The 18,085-nt window shown below is 34.8% G+C and overlaps 1 protein-coding gene across 1 annotated transcript in view; it reads left to right on the forward strand.

Moving 5' to 3' along the window:
- The window catches only part of KMT2E (lysine methyltransferase 2E (inactive)), a 98,582-nt gene that overhangs the window by 69,659 nt on the left and 10,838 nt on the right, over positions 1 to 18,085 (forward strand). Inside the window, 7 exon segments of the mRNA XM_027123846.1 lie at positions 12 to 142; positions 1,469 to 1,586; positions 2,579 to 2,688; positions 5,739 to 6,003; positions 6,948 to 7,046; positions 16,243 to 16,407; positions 16,740 to 17,048. Of these exon segments, the coding sequence (XP_026979647.1) occupies positions 12 to 142; positions 1,469 to 1,586; positions 2,579 to 2,688; positions 5,739 to 6,003; positions 6,948 to 7,046; positions 16,243 to 16,407; positions 16,740 to 17,048 (1,197 nt within the window).

Here is an 18,085-nt window from a genome sequence, read left to right on the forward strand (position 1 = left end):
TCTGATTGTAGAGCCATATACAAAAAAATAAGAAAATTCTGAAATCTGCAAAAGATTTGCCTCCTGATGCACTTATCATTGAATACAGAGGGAAGTTTATGTTAAGAGAACAGTTTGAAGCAAATGGATATTTCTTTAAGAGGTATATTCATTTTTTTCTCCATGTTTTCTGTAGTTAAATATTGAATTTTTGGCTATTTTAAGCACAAAGCTATTGTTTATGTGTATTTTGTTTTCTAAGGGATTATTTTAATATTTAAAACTGTAGATGCAGATATATTCCTTAATCTCTTTTTTAAAATTAATTTATTTTTGCTTGCATTGGGTCTTCATTGCTATGTGTGGGTTTTCTCTAGTTGTGGCAAGCGGGGACTACTCTTTGTTGCTGTGTGCGGGCGCCTCATTGCGGTGGCTTCTCTTGTTGCAGAGCACGGGCTCTAGGCACGCGGGCTTCAGTAGTTGTGGCTCACGGGCTCAGTAATTGTGGCTCACGGGCTCTAGAGCACAGGCTCAGTTGTGGCACATGGGCTTAGTTGCTCCGCGGTATGTGGGATCTTCCTGGACCAGGGATCAAACCCGTGTCCCCTGCATTGGCAGGCGGCTTCTTAACCACTGCGCCACCAGGGAAGTCCCTATTCCTTAGTCTCTTACCCATCCCTATCTTGCTGACACTCCTAAAACAATCTACTTCAAAGATAAACTGTAGCAATATAGGTGGACATTAATGAAAAAGTCTGATTACCTGAGATTATAAGGAACCCTTTCCATCTAGGACTTTCCTAATTCCTTATAATTGCTAGAACCTGCAAAGACCACTGGTGACCACGTCCTTCTTTTATCAGAGGATGTTAGATTTGGTCTTACGTTATTGTCACCACTTTCAACTCCGACTTTCTTGGTACTGGAAGGACTTTGGAGCCTTCTTCTATCGTTTGTGATTTTGGGGGTGGGAATTGATGTGATCTTGTGATAGCCATTGCTTCCCTGAGGTCTAGAAATATGTTTGCATCTCTAGGGAAATAACATTCTCAGCCTATATGCTATAATTATTTAAAATATTTCATATTGTTTATAACTGAGTTACTTAAGTTATGAAAGATATACAAGAATCTTTCCCTTTCGTATAGCAGATTTGATCTGAAACAGTGCTGTAAATCAAACACGTAAATGCACTGATAGGAACTTTAATGGCATCTCATTATGAATCCTTATGTAAAGGCAGTAATCACTCCCTTTTTATCATTCTTTGTAAATTTGAATTCCCACCTGAATTAATTATCTTTGGTTTAGGTAAGGTTATATGAGCAGGTAAAAATCTTATTAGCATGAATTAGCCTAGTGGTTAAGAATGGGTTCCGGTATCAGACTGCGTATATTCAAATCTTGGCCTCCCTACTTACTATGAGTCTTTTAGAAATTTCTTAAATTCAAAATGTTAATAGTTTCTAATGCATTTCTTTTTTTGTAGACCATACCCTTTTGTTTTATTCTATTCTAAATTTCATGGTCTAGAAATGTGTGTTGATGCAAGGACTTTTGGGAATGAAGCTCGGTTCATTAGGCGTTCCTGTACACCGAATGCAGAGGTAAGCTTATAGAAATCCTTTGGGGAGGCAGGGGTAGGGAGTGTGTGGAATCTGAGTATTAAGCACAAAAAAGTCTGGTGGCCTAAAACAGACCAACAGTTTTTAGTTGTTGATGCATTTTATACTGCCCAACATCTTTCCATTACGAAAATTTAGGTGATAACTGGCTGTGAGGTCTCAGGTTACTTTGAGCATTGAAGAAATTGTGATATTACTTGTAAGAGAAAATACTGGACTTCTCTGTTTATTCTGGAAGCTCTATTTATGAGTCAAATATATGCTCTGATTTGATCAAGGTAGATGACGAAGCTGAGAACTAAAGTAGATTTTATATGTGCTAGTAAATTATGTTTTAGAAGTGTATAAAATAATATTTCTGGTTTTGTTTTTCACATACCAAAATAAATGTTTTCTAGTTATATAATGTTACAGTTAAGTGTAGGTTTTGAAGCAAGACTTACAGATTCATGTCTTCTTTTTGACTTACTAGCTTTGTAACCTTGTCTGTGCTTCAGTTTTATCTGTAAAAAGATGTTATGTGGACTAAAGGAGTTAATACACGTAGAGTACCTAGAACACTGTATATCACAGAAAAGTGTAGTGTTAAACTATACTTTAACTATATATTTATAAACTGTACCATTAATGCGTTTCATTAAATCAAAGATGCCATCACTTGTAAAACTCCCAATTTCGCAGATTTTAAAAGGGGAAAAAATATGCACCATAGAATTGATGAAATAGAGTTATTTTCTTTTCGATGCTCCTAGAGCCTGCATCAAACTTGCATAGATGTGTACCTCCTTCCCAGTTGATAACCACTGATTTAGGTACAAGTCTTGTAATTAATGGCATATTTTCCATGTTGTATTTGTGAATTACTTTGAAAAGAATAGTTTTCAAAATTGCAAGATGAGATGCTTCTAAAGGTAGAAAATAATTTATAGAGACATATATTTATGGAAATACAAAATTATTCTTTTAACTAACAGGTGAGGCATGAAATTGAAGATGGAACCATACATCTTTACATTTATTCTGTACAAAGTATTCCAAAGGGAACTGAAATTACTATTGCCTTTGATTTTGACTATGGGAATTGGTAAGTTCAAGTCTGTAAATATGATACCTGTTGTTTTCAAATAATTCCTTAATGTCCTTATAAAAATGTAGGTATTGTCATTACTTCTTTAGCTTTCTATTTTTATTTACCATTAGGCAATTAAAAATACTTGGAAACGAGCATTCTGATATCAGCTTCCATTACAGCATGGTTGCTTTGGTCTTCCAGACTTTTCTTATTGTAATGTAATGCTCATAGTATAATAATTAGTAATCCTAATTGAGCAATACTGACCTTGTTTATGTGAGAATTTTTTCCTTCTTTTCTTTCTTGTATTTTAGGTAGAGTGTAGAGTTTTACTCATTCAATTAATTTGGTTAATCAGTAGAAATGGATAATTTCACTTATTGCCCCTCAGAAGAAAAGAAATTGTGCCAAAGTTTCTTTGCAGTATAAATTGAAAGGGTTTGTTGGCGATCGTACGAGGAAACTCTGAGAACTGTTGTTCTGAAACACTAAAGAAGAGTTGATTAACACTAAGAAAAGTTAATTCTGAGTAGAGAAACTGCAATTTAAATTTTAAAAATTTTACTGTAAAAAATAGTAATACAGAAGTCCATGTAGGGAGTTCCCTGGTTGCCTGATGGTTAGGACTCTCTGCTTTCACTTCTGTGGCCTGAGTTCAATCCGTGGTCAGGGAACTGAGATCCTACGAACCGTGCGGCCAAAAAAAAAAAAAAAAAGTCCATGTGCCTCATTTCCAAATTAAGAAGCAAAACATTATCCATTAAAGGCCCATATGTTTAGCAGCCAGATTGCGTCTATCCCTCTGTCTTTTACCAGAGATAACTGCCATCTTTAATTTGGTGAGTTTAACATTTTTACTATGTCTGTAGATGTCCCTAAATAGTATGGAGTAGTTTTGTATATTTTAAAAATTTATGGAAATTATAATCTGTATTATTTTGCATTCATCTTTTCTCATTCATTACTTTTGTGAGATTCAGTTCTTTTGTTATGTGTAGCTCTAATTCATTTATTTTCACCGCTGATGGCATTTATCCATTCCACTATTGGTGGACCTTTAGATTTACAAAAAATGCTGCATGTGTACATGTTCTCTCCATGATAGGGACGTAGAGGTGGAATTGCTGGGTTGTAGAATGTGTACAGCCTCAGTTTTTACCAGACGTGGGTGAATGACCAGTTTATACTCCCATAGCTTTACTTCCTTGCAACACTTCTTTACTGTACTTTAAAAATCGATGTTAATCTGTGTGAGATAGTATCTTTTTATATTTGTAATTACCATCTTCCATGATTATTTTAAGAGCCCAAAGATCCTTTTATGTATTCATTTGTCATTTGGATTTCCTCTCTTATGACTTGTCTCATCATCTGTTCATTTTTCTGCTGGGTAGTCTTTTTTTTTAAACCGATGTGGGTGGAGGCACTTCTTTATATATTCTATAATCTTTTGGGTTATAAGGATTTCAGTTCATATCCTCCTGTATTTTATTTTTAAGAGTTTGTGTGGTATCCATTTTACATGCAGACATTTTTAATGTCCATTATGTTTTCTGTCAATGAAATCCCTCTTCCTTCAGTATATGCATCTCTACTTGATTGTTGGAGTCAGATTTATCCTGATAACTAAAGTGTTTCCTTTTTAGCTCTTTCTCCGCCCCCCCCCCCCACCAAGGTGGAAAATTGAGCATAATAGCTCTTTGCTCATTGCTTTGGGGGACTGTTTCCCACAGTGGTTAAAAATATAAGCTTTTTATAATCTGACTCTCTGCTTTCAAATCCTAGCTCGGTCACTTATATTAGTTATGTAACCTTGGACCAATTTTGTCATCTCTCTCTCCCTCATTACCTCATTATAATATGAGAAAAATAATACCTAACAGGAATATTTCGAAGATTGAGTTGACACATGTAAAGGGTTTAAAACCATTCTTGATACAAAATAAGTGCTGAATAAATATTAGCAGTTGTCATCATTATTATTTGCAGTTCTGTTGTCCTAAAATCAAAGAAAATATCTAGAAAAAGTTTCCAGCTAGTTTCTGTTACTGCCTGATTTGGAGAGGTGAGGGGTAGACCATGATGTTTGAGTTCTACCCCTGATTCACAGAATTAGACAGTTTGACTTGTAGCTTTCTACCAGTGTTGAAAGTGAATGAGTTAGGCGTATTAGAAACTTGGAAAAGTAAATTATTTTTTATTATGAACAAACTACTCAAAACATGCAAAGTGGGAGTCTTCCGTTATTATTTAACTCTGGTTTGGGCATTCAGCCTATATCCTAGAGATGAACTGACTCTTGGTGGTAGACAAGAGGGTAGAGAGTTAAGAAATACTGAAGAGCTGAAAAGTGTGGGCTTTGGACTCAGACCTGTATTTGAATGTCATCCCTACCACTTAATGTGTGACTTTGGACAAGATACTGACCTTCTGAGCTTTAATCTCATCCGTAAAATGGGAGTAATAATTATCACTACTGTGAAGATGAGAGGTAGTGCAATTATTTTTCAAGCTTCCGTTTATTTGAAAGAGGGAATACCTAAGGGCAAAGGCAAACATGACATTCAGTTTTTTCAAGGTAGCTTTTCAAAGAACCCTGGTTATTGAAATCATTCCTTAAAGTATAAGACAAACTAGTTAAGGTTTGGTATTTATTGTACCTAGCATTTTTTATTTAGGTCAGATTTAGAGTATTTTATCATATTCTGCATATACACTTTATAGCACTCTGAGGTAACCTGGGGTTTTTGCCTTAAAATATGCCATGGTATCATTTGACTTAAAAAGACTCAGTTTTAATTTATTGGAGTTTTTTCCTTCTGTAACCCATCACTGGTTATCCTTATGATTATGACCAATCTCTGGTCAGAAATCAACTTCTAATTATTATATTGTTTTTATGAGAAAATTTATTTTGTCATAGTTATAAGGAATGAAAATTAGCGAAAACGATTGCTTATAATTAGTAATAGCATACAGTTTTGTGGAGGTGTAGCTTAAAATGGATTAGAAAATATTACAGTCTATATCTTGAACAAATATTTAACTGGTTTTCTTTCCAGTAAGTACAAGGTGGATTGTGCATGCCTCAAAGAAAATCCAGAGTGCCCTGTTCTGAAACGTAGTTCTGAATCCACGGAAAACATCAATAGTGGTTATGAGACCAGAAGAAAGAAAGGAAAAAAAGAAAAGGATATTTCAAAAGAAAAAGATACACAAAATCAGAATATTACTTTGGATTGTGAAGGGACAGCGAACAAAATGAAGAGCCCGGAAACTAAACAGAGAAAGCTTTCTCCTCTGAGACTATCGGTGTCAAATAATCAGGTACTGAACTATGCTCTACTGAATCTTGATGAAAGAAGTTAAGAGAAGAAAATTAATTTGTCATATTTTATCCTCTTTTTTGTATAAAATGGCTTAAACTTTTTAAGTCATTCTCTTATTTAATGAAGTACTTATAAATGTAAACTACAGGTTCTGCTAGAATTTGTACAATATTTGTTAAACTTTTAAGAAACAGCTCACCCAGCAAATCCTTGTAGAATTGAATACAAGATTTTCCTTAAGACTGGGTAATTAAAAAAATTCTTCCAGATGGCACTGTCCTTACGTTTGTAATAAATGTTCTTACTTAAAGTCTTAAGCCATAATGATTCCTTTCCTTTAATATTTGGGACATAATGAAATCAATTCTGTAGGGGTGGACATATGATTTTTGAGAGGAAGTTATTTTAAAAACACATAAGATAAATTTGAGGAAAGAGTTTGGCCTGTACTTCCGCTTCACCAGGAAGTATTTTGTTATATGCCCTCTAAACAAATGGAAGTTAGTTAGGCGGGACCTTTTAAATGTGAAGATTAAGTAAGCTTTTATTCGTCTCCAGTGTCTTATCTTCTAAGGATAGTTTCCCGTAAGTGTTAAATTGAACAAACCTTTATTAAGCACTTGGTATTTGTAGGCACTGGGTTATGTGAAATAATTTATATGTTTATGTGTTGGTAAGAATATAAACTTAAGGCTTTGCGGACTCTACTGATAAAGAACATTATTGACTAGAACTTTGAGAAACAAAATTATTTGATTGCATGATTTTGAAAAGTTTCCTGAATTAGGAACCAGTTTTAAGTTTCTGAAATGGATTTAAGTACTCTTGTAATTTTTATGTTTAATTAGTTCTGGTTGAAAGACATTTAAAATACATGGTTCTGTGCCTCTAGTTTGTAGATGGAGTAGTAGTTTCTATAAAGCAGTCATTTCCATCTTTCAGGAACCAGATTTTATTGATGATATAGAAGAAAAAACTCCCATTAGCAATGAAGTAGAAATGGAGTCAGAGGAACAGATTGCAGAAAGGAGAAGGAAGATGGTAAGTTGGAAGGCCGGTAGCAGCTTCCTTCTGTCACTTGGGTTTTAGTGACACTGCTCGTCCCAAAATACTTGCTGCTGCCTTTAGGAGGGCCTTTACCTTGTTCTTTGAAGTTAGCAAACATGATGTGTCCCTGAGCATTTCTATTTGGCTTTGTCATTACCATTCAAGTAACTTCCACTAATCTTTTGTATTTTCACTGTGTGTTCATTAGACAATTTAGAATTTCTGACATTTAAGAAATAATTTTTTAACATTTTTGAAGCAGAGTACTATTAATTTTAATGCCAGAATTACTGTTCAAAATGTTTTTCATTAACTAAATGTATCCTTTCTCTTCATAATTTAATGTAAAACAAAAATGGAATTTTAAAGCTTATAATAGCACTAAATAAATGGCTTATGCGAAAAAGAAGAATACCCACTGTTGGCAGCTGCTATTTTTACATCTCATATTGCTATCACAAAGTAAGGTTTCCATTAAAATAAGGTTAGTATTTACACTCCCTGTACTATTTATTTGAAATATCTTAACCTGTATAAAAACTAGGACAAGATATTTTCTTAAAAATCCATGGTAATTTAGCAATTGATACAATGTCTAGGCCAGTTAAGAAGACATTAAAATATAGTTTGCCTTAAGATTTGAAAATGACTTTATATACCAACTGATGATCTTAGTACGGGCTTTCCCCACTCCCCTTTATTTTATATGCTCCCTTGTTTCCTGTTTTAGTGATTTTCATGTTGTATTTCATGGAATCTCAGGTGTCATATACTTAGCGGTAGGATCTTTGGATTTTGGTCATTGTAGGCCTGCTTAAATGTAACTCTTATTGCCTTGATGGTCATTCCTCTAACACTGATGTATTGTTGATGTTCAAAATTGCAAAAGCAATGCAGAACTGTTTCACAGCCTCAGGATTTCAGAAGCACTGCTCTGATGGGACAGGGTAGTGTTAGGAACAGGAGAGAAGAAAAACAAATATAGGAGAAAATATTGGAGGAGGTTGCTTATAAAGAAAAAGGAGTTCTTCCTCTAAAAGGAATTATCTTGAACCTTTTTCAAGATTGGGTTACATCTAATAAATTACCTGTACCTAACCCAAATTACCTATGGCCCTTTCTTGACTAGATGTTCAATATTGGCCAGTTCATTCCACAATTGCCACAGCCTTGTCTTTGCAATAATCCTGCAGAAACTTTTAGAAGATCACTTTAGGGTATGAGTGGTTTCTGTATGAGGCATGCGTCTGATACAAATACGGCTTTAAGGGCTATAACAATGCTTTTGGGGGGAGAGAAATGAGAGGAAAAAAGAAAATTCAAACCTGGAGGTTTGTTATATGACTCTGGGGCTACTTTTAAAATACTTCCTTCTTTCAGTGCTGAGAAAGTTAGTGGAACTTAGAACATCCTCATTTTGAGATGGCAGAAGGAAAGAGAAATGCCTTTTTGTTGAACATGATGGAACTTTGGATAGGTAGACAAAAAGGCATACTTGGGAATCCAGTTTTGTCCAGATTTTGTCTACTAGTATGCTATATTAATATAAATGAATACTTCATGTTTTTATATCTGTTTTAGCATATTCATTTTAATATATGCCACTAAGGTGGTTGTGCAGCTGAGTATTTTTCATGGGAATAAACAAACGTAAATATTTAGAATTTGGTATTTTGAAGGGATATGAAATATTTTTTATTGAAGTATTGAGGTACAATATTGTATAAGTTACAGGCGTACAATAGTGATTGTTTTTAAAGGTTATACTCCATTTATAGTTATTATAAAATATTGGCTATATTCCCTGCGCTGTACAATATATCCTTGTAGCTTATTTTATACCTAGTAGTTTGTACCTCTTAATCTGCTACCCCTATACTTCCCCTCCCCCCCTTCCCTCTCCCCACTGGTAACCACTAGTTTATCTACATCTGTGAGTCTGCTTCTTTTTTCTTATATTCACTAGTTGTATTTTTTAGATTCCACATATAAGAGGTATCATACAGTATTTGTCTTTCTCTGACTTATTTCATTTAGCATAATGCCTTCCACATCCATGTTGCTGCAAATGGCAAAATTTCATTCTTTTTTTATGGCTGAGTAGTAGTCCATTGTGTGTGTGTGTGTGTGTGTGTGTGTGTGTGTGTGTGAGAGATATACATACACACACATATATATGTATATTGGTCACATCTTTATCCATTCATCTGTTGATGGACACTTAGGTTGCTGCCGTATCTTGGCAATTATAAATAATGCTGCTGTGAACATTGGGGGTACACGTATGTTTTCATTTAGTGGTTTTCTTTATACACTGAGAAGTGGAATTGCTGGATCCTATTTTTAATTTTTTGAGGAACCACCATACTGTTTTCCTTAGTGACTGCACCAATTTACATTCCCGTCAACAGTGTATGAGGGTTCCCTTTTGAAGTATTTAAAAATCCTTGGCTCCTTAACCTGTAGCCTTCAAGTTCACTGTAATGTTGTTAGTTGTAATTGCTGTGTTTGCCTGGATGTTTTAATTATAGAATTTTTGCTATACTCAAATGACTAGAATGCAAAAGCATGCATCCTAGAATTCTTAAGCAGTTGGTTTGGCCCCTTCCCACTCCCCAAAGTATTAGTATTTGTGGGTTGAAATATTTTGTTTTGAAAAGTTTAAGTACTCATCAGCCTTTATTACTCCAGTGTTTGCCTTTTATATTGGCTATGTTAACATCAGTAATTGGAAAGATAGGTCAACTCCTGAGAAACTTAGGTCAAACTGATTTAAATTTTCTCCTGTGATGGGACAGACTTTAAAGCATTATAATAGGAGATACCAGTTCTGATGTGTATCTGTGAGATTGAAATATAAAAAGTCAGACTTTCCTCCCAGATAAGTACCATGTAATGTCCAAATTCAAATATACTTCAGCCCATCCTTTTGTAGTATAGCTTGAACCATATGAAATTGTTGATTTGATAGTTTTTATCTACACAAATGGCAGTTCCATATACAACCTAATATTAGCATGTTGCTCAGTCTCCAAAAATAGCACAGGTGATTTATGTAATTTGGTTGCTACTTTGTTCCTTTTGTTGAGAGTGGAAGATAATATCTCTGCCTTCGAGGGCATTTAGAAAACAGTTACAATGCAGCAGGAAGTGTGGTAAAGGAGATATATGACAGGTAACTTATAGCTGGAGGGATCAGAGGTCATTTCATGAAGTAGGTAGAATTTACCATTACCTTATGATGTTTAAAATCACATTTGGCTGGAATTATAGGCTGTTTTTTGGGGGGGGGGTGAGGAGGGATATAGGAAAATAAGATTGGTTGATTGTAGATCACATGAAATGCTGAATGATGATTTCATGAAAGAATACTCAAATCATTAGGGGGCCAGGGTAGAAAGCCATTCTTAATATTTTCCTTTTTCCTCCATTATATTTTGTCCTCTCCTTACAGAAGCTCACATGTGGCTAAATGGTATGGAACTGAATAGATGGTTATTAGACATTTTCTCTTTAACTAGTAAGAGATACTTCTTTGGCAGTGGGTTGGTATTGACTTGGGAGAATCTTAAGCTGAAATACAGTGGGTTGAAATATAATAATACGGTAAGTTGAAATACAGCAGGCTGTTTATACTCACCTGGTTTCAAAACCGGGGTACTACTGAGTAGACTCTCCCAGGTCCATGGTAGTTGAGTTGAAGTTAGGTGGCCATAACCTTGTCAGAGGTTAAGTGTACAGAAGGGGGTTAGATATTGAGAAGCTCACCTTATTTTGATGAACAGGTGATTGATTAAAAATATAAAACCTTAGAAAGATTTAAATTCAAAAGGAGGCTTGCTTCCCCTCCTTCACCCCATTTATAATGAAATGAAAAGAACCTCCTTTGTAGTATCTTTTAATGTATTTTCAAAATAACTTTCCACAACCTTATGGAAAGAGTACTTGGGGAATATAGTCTTGGTAATATTTGATGGCCTGTTATAGTCAGATTGCTTAAACTGGAGTCCATGCAAGGTGGTTCAGGTGGTCTTCACATGTAGGAGGATAGAAATTTGAGACCAACAAAAGGATATGAAGGGATAGTCACCTAGCTATGAGTTTCTTAAACCTGTCAAGCATCTAGGACAATCTAGAATCAATTGTATATCACCAGAATATAAACTATGTAAGGGCAAGGATTTGTGGGGCTCATTGCCTTAGCCCTAGCTTCTAGGGGGAAAAAAAGGTCTGGCTTTTATAAAAGTAGGTGGTCTATAATTGAGCTTATTAGATGTTCCTGGCAGCCATTTGAGGAAAGCTATAGATACGCCCATGAGTGTGAACTAAATGAAGCTTATAGTCCAGGCAGGATAGGATGCAGGATTCCCCACAATTTTCTCAGGCTTGATCCTTCACATCAAAAGGTATTCCAAAAAAAAAAAAAAAAAAGGTATTCCATGGAACTCTAATTAGATGTTTTGTGAAAGAGAGAGCTTTCTAGCCAGCTGACTTTAGTAAACAGTATACCTTGTCCCCAACTTCGAGATTTCCAGTATACATGGTGTTTGAAACCTCTTGAGAAGTTCGGTTTATGTCAGCATTTCCTCAACCTGTACGTCCTTGCAACTTGTTTTTCTGTAGTGACACCTTTGACATCCTGCAGATTTTTATTCTATAGAAAAAACACTCTGAGAAGACACTACTATACAGAATCCATGCTCTTACTAATGTCTCTAGGAAGCGACTTGATTTAGAAGATCAGTTTAGAAGATGCAAAAGAATTTTTAATAATAGTAAACTATAGGGGAGGGTAAATTTGCCAGAAAAGTCATCTGACATGTATTGTCCATCTTAACTTTTCTCTCCTCAGAGCATGACTAAGTTAACGTTGATTACTAGTTTTAATTTTCTTAAGTCCCATTTTCTTCACCACAGTGTTTAGGAATTGTTTTTTCAAAATCGTAGTATCGACTAGCAAAAAGGAACCTGTTTATTTTTATAGGTTGTCTGTTCAAACGAAATGAGGATATTCAGCTTCAGCTGCCTTGTAGTAAATTCAGGATTTCCAAAATCTTGTTTAAAGAATTCATTACATACCTTCAAATTACAGTGATATACATGGTTTATATAATGTATACCCAATTCTTATTCACTTAAAAATTTGGGTGTTTGTTATATGCTGAGCACCATTTAAAGTACTGGGTGAACAAAAGAAGGCAAGGTCCCTGTTCTGGAGCAGCTTTCACGGAGGACGGGGTGGAAGGAAAAACAAACATCAAACAGGAAAGAGTGCTATGAAGTTAAACTAAATCATCATGTGGTAGAGAAGAAATGGAGATACTTACTCTTTTGGAACAATTTTATTGGTAAGCAGTAATCTTAGCATTTTTTTAAAAATTAATAAATTCCTATTCAAAAGGTTAAGGGAAGTTAGTTGAGTAAGAAGTCTTTTAATTTCTCTATTTCAACGCTGTAAGTAATTTGGTAGGTTGGCCCTGCCATTTCCCTTTTCCTTTAAAAGGCAACTTTGTTGTTTTTGTTTTTAAGAGCCACTTCCTACTTGGTAGTAAGGTAAAAAAAAAAAGAAAGAAATCACAAAATACCTAAATGTCTTCATTTTGTTTCCTTCTCAATTCTTACATCCTACTACTAGCAAATTTCCTTCTAAAGCCACTGTAAGGCATCCAGAGTACATAAGCTTATTTTCACTCAGCTTCATATTACCAAATATCTCTAATTGGGATGAATTCTAACAATTTAGTCAGTGTAGTTTAGTTTTTCAGTTGTGATATTGTATAAAACTTTAATTCGTGTTATTATGTAGTCCTTGAACTATATGGACCTTAGGTTTTCACCATTTTTTAAAAAATATAAATTTATTTACTTTTGGCTGCGTTGGGTCTTTGTTGCTGTGCGCAAGCTTTCTCTAGTTGTTGAGAGTGGGGGCTACTCTTCCTTGTGGTGCAGGGGCTTCAGTAGTTGTGGCTCACGGGCTCAGTTCCTCCACGGCACGTGGGATCTTCCCGGACCAGAGCTCGAACCCATGTCCCCTGCATTGGCAGGCAGATTCTTAACAACTGTGCCACCAGGGAAGTCCCTCACCATTTGTTGAATAGGGGCTCATACAAGAAGATCTCCATAGTCTCTTCCAAGTACAAGGTGACATGATTTCAAGTTAAATTTGTGTTCCAGTGTGTTTATACATTGAAGCACAAAATTGTAATAAAAATTCTCACTGTACTCACTCAAGTGATAAAATCCTATAAAGGGATATTAAGCAGACTTTCCGCTTACAGAAAATTACTGTACTCTTGTGTGTTATACTGTAAAGCCATAAACTGAAAAATGTCATAAAAGCAATCTGTAGATCTCATCAGAGATTTGTCAGTTTTTTTAGTTCAGCACCCAACACTCCAGCGTTAACAACAGTGTTGTTGTTAACAACAAAAGTCAAAAGTCAACCCTGTCTGATTCTAATTCTAATTCTAAATCAGGGTCTATCAGTTGCCAAGCTCATAGAGAGTAAAAATGACTTTTGAGGTCTGAACAGTCAGTGGCTTGGAATGAGTCATGAAAATGAAACATGCAGGTCCTGGTGGTAGCCTTAGGTGACAAGTATCATCTAAACTACATCCAGCTCAGAGGTCAGGATCTATGGACAGTCTGCTGAACTAAGGCTCCTAATTTCTCTAGTCCCCTGAACAATCAGCTATAATTATCTCAAGCTATATATAAAACTTATTTATCAGTTAGCTCTATAAAGTGGGTGGTAAATTTTCAGTCATTACATACTGTATATCTGGTTGTGTGTGTCAGAGAATACACTGGTGAATATAAAAGCTGAATGACATATGAACCTTAAGGAGTTTAAAAAAAAAAGTAGATTAGTAACTAACGTTTTTCTTTTCTTCACATAATCGAAAGCATGTTTACATTTTCTAAAGTGTGTGTTTTAAGATGAAGCTGGGTTAAAGCTATTAGGATACCTGTTTAGTGCTTTCAGTTAATAGTTGTAGTAAATGTAGGAAGAATTATGCTTTATTTTGCATTATGTAGTGTGTCAGTAGTTGGTAATTGGAAAGAAGAACAAACCAGGAGCCTGGAAACTTGGATAATAATTATGGCTCTGCCTTTGAGTGATTCTGTTAATACACGTGGGCTCTGGTTTCTTCAGCAGTGTAGGACTAGATTATTTTTAAGATCCTGACCAGCTCAAAAAGATCGAGTCATCTAGAAATAAAGGATTTTGCTTTGACTATCCATTAGCTGCATTGTTTACCAAGGGAGTTCAATTTTTAAATGAATTAATTTTGTCTTTACATCAATTAATTTTATCTCTGACCCTTACTGTATCTAAAACAAGTGAATAATGGACCATGTCAAGGAAACTTCTTTTGGCATAAATTCGTATTTATCTTAGGAAACTTTCCTTGGATAATCATGACATAGAAAATATCTCCTTTGGGTGCCTGGCCCATGGGTAAATTTATTTTATACATAAAATGATTCTTGCTAAGACAAGTTTGTTTCTTTTGGAAAAATGTACTTTTCCCAGATTTATTTTTAAATTTATAAGCACAATAATGAACCCCTTCTCTTTCTACCCACCCCCATTCCACAGGTGAAGCAATTATGAAAATCTTATTTTTTAGTTACTCCAGACTTCTAAATTTAGGGTGTTAGAAAAGCCCTAATATATTGAGACAGGATTTTTATAGAGAGCCATAAATGAAAAGGGGTCGAGTAAAGTGATTTATTAAGACCAGAGACATGTATTATCTAAGGAAAGAATTCAGCTTTAAAACTTCCAGTTCCAGTAAAGAGATCTTTTGCCTATGTTCTTTATTTTAGTGTCTTATTATCCATCCCAGACCAAGAAAGCTAAGACGCAGATATGTGTCCATGAACAAGTAATCTTACCTCTTTGGATCTCAGTTTCCTTACCTGTAAAATAAAGAGGGTGAGGATAACACATTTTATAAGACTGACACATTTGCAGTATGGTAGTCTGTTTTCACCAATTATAAAGTTCTCAGAAGAGTTTTGTTTACATATTTCCCTTACCTAGTGGAACAATAAAAGGAAAAAATATAGGAAAGAGTAAGTAATAGTTTTCATAGTGTAGGTGTCTTACTTAATGCTTGAATCTCTGCTGATAATTACTCGAACTCTAAAGCTCTGATATTGAGAAGACCATGCAGCCAGACCTTGAGTTATTGATCTTTCTTTCCTACATGGATGACAATAAAGGAAGAAAGATGAATGGATCTAAGCCTCAGGACCTGGTTCTTTACATTTGGAGAACTGGACAGTTGATGGACATGCTTCCTGTTTCTGGTTGAAACCTGAAGCATTTGCCAGGCCCCCTGGCCAAGGCTCTGGGTCTTGCTTTTAATGTTCTCTCTCCAAAGAGAACTGATGCTCAAAGGAACTCTTGCTGTTTTCCAGTCTCTGCCTTGAACTGTCAGTGTAGACGGGAAGAGCAGAAGATAGAGGAATGCCTTATAACAATTATAATGGAGGGCAAGAGAGCCAAAGGAGAAATAGTAACACCTAAGAAATGCCTACCATTTTCCAAGTAAGGTTGGAAAACTTCACAGATATTTTATATTTGAATTCATTAACAATTCTGTGAAGTGTAAATATTGTTACCCACATTTTATAAGATGCTCAAAAAGGTTAATAACCAGAGTTGTTACATTGCCTAGGGTCACAGAGATAGTAAATGACTGGTAGCATCATGATTTAAACCCAGGACTTCACCCCACAATATCCTGCTATGACATGTCAGTATATTCACTCCTTATGTTCATATGGATTTAACCTTTTCAACATATTATTACCTTAGGAACTTTGATCTTATTTTTAAAAGGCTGCCTAATGTATTATTGAGAAAAAAAGATTTTTGGTTTGATAAAGCAGGGTCGTTCTTGAGTCTTTTTTTGGTTTTGCCTTACCTTTATCATTAACATACAATCATCCAAACATTCCTTTCATTGTAATATATTTGTAATGACAGGGTTTACCAAGATGTTTGGGATTCTCAAAGATCTAAAATGAATATAAATGTTTTTAATCCCATATCTACCATCAAAAGAGGTGTTTTGCTAACACCATCATAGAAAATTTTTTTTAATTTGCCATGAACATTTGGACTTTTGAATTTTACTTCACAGCAGTATTTATTACGTTACTTTAAATTTTGTAGACAAGAGAAGAAAGGAAAATGGAAGCAATTCTGCAAGCTTTTGCCAGACTTGAAAAAAGAGAGAAAAGAAGAGAACAAGCTTTGGAAAGGATCAGCACTGCCAAAACTGAAGTTAAAACTGAATGTAAAGATGCACAGATTGTCACTGATGCTGAAGTTATTCAGGTATTATTATTCAGGTCTAGTTTTATTTTCACACTTCACCACTTTCCAATAAAATTTCCACAATTTAATTACATCTATAAAGAATTTTTGATGTGATACTAGCTTTTCAATAGCATTTTTCAAATCCTATGAGAATTTAAGACTTCAGCTATGAGACTCCACTTGCTTTGTTTTAGAGAGTAAGAAAATTTTTAATTATGTCAATTTAATATATATCAGAATTCATAAAGACATTTGGGGCAGTTAGCTTCTGAAGCAGATTGATGCCATTAGATTTCAACTACTGAGTTATATAAACAACGTATTAAAAGTTCCATTCTCTTTTGAATTAGGAACAAGCAAAAGAAGAAACTGCTAGCAAGCCAACTCCTGCCAAAGTAAATAGAACTAAACAGAGAAAAAGTTTTTCTCGGAGTAGGACTCACATCGGACAGCAGCGTCGGAGACACAGAACTGTCAGCATGTGTTCAGATATCCAACCGTCTTCTCCTGATATAGAAGTTACTTCACAACAAAATGATACTGAAAATACTGTACTTGCAATAGAACCAGAAAGTGAAACTGCACTAGCAGAAATAATTACTGAAACTGAAGTTCCAGCACTTAATAAATGTCCAACAAAGTATCCCAAAACAAAAAAGGTATGTGATTCTTAATGAATGTAAGAACTGTTTTTTAACAAATGTCTTATGATGTTAAATATATTCATGTTTTAGGAATTCAGTCTATAACATCTCATAAGGAAGAGTGATAGAGTCGTGGTTTTTATACTAGCAAAGTTTTAAACTAAGAATGAGAATTGCAAAACTGTAAAATCAGTTAATAGAAATGTTTGCATCATTAAAATATCCAGTATATCAAGGCTTCCTTGTAGTATTGCAATTCTGATTTCTAATGATTTAATTTTGCCTACTTTATGTACTAAACTACACTTCTCAGAAACAACTAGTTTGAGATGAGTTATCCTTTCTTTGTAGTTTTTATAAATTTCATGGTAAAGGTAGATTACAAGAATTAAGTGTGAAGAAATTGTTGATTTCCATAGAATGTAGTAGGATGTGAAAATTTATAAGGAAGGGTAGTTTCATTTTAATTTTATTGGAGTGTAGTTGATTTACAATGTTGTGTTAGTTTCAGGTATACAGCAAAGTGATTCAGTTATACACATGCATACATGCATTCTTTTTTAGATTGTTTTCTCATATAGCTTATCACAGAATATTGAGTTCCCTGTGCTATACAGTAGTAGGTCCTTGTTGGTTATCTTATTATCTATAGTAGTGTGTATGTGTTCATCCCAAGCTTCTGATTTATCCCCCCCACCCCGTTTCCCCTTAAGTCTGATTCTGTTTTGTAAATAAGTTCATTTGTTTCTTTTTTTAAAAAATTAGATTCCACGAGTGCTATCATGATATTTGTCTTTCTCTGACTTACTTCACTTAGTATGATCATCTCTAGGTCCTGCTGCAGTGAACTTTGGGGTGCATGTATCCTTTCAGATTACGGTTTTCTCCGGATGTATGCCCAGGAGTGGGATTACCAGATCATATGGTAGCTCTATTTTTAGTTTTTAAGGAACCTCCATACTGTCTGTACCAATTTACATTCCCACCAACAGTGTGGGAGGGTTTCAGGAAGGGTAGTTTTAGGTCAATTTATTAATAAAAATCTGTCAAAA

Source organism: Aethalodelphis obliquidens, unplaced genomic scaffold (genome assembly GCF_003676395.1).
Source record: "Aethalodelphis obliquidens isolate GAN/ISIS:26980383/991018 unplaced genomic scaffold, ASM367639v1 scaffold27, whole genome shotgun sequence".
NCBI classification, from domain to species: Eukaryota; Metazoa; Chordata; class Mammalia; order Artiodactyla; family Delphinidae; genus Aethalodelphis; species Aethalodelphis obliquidens.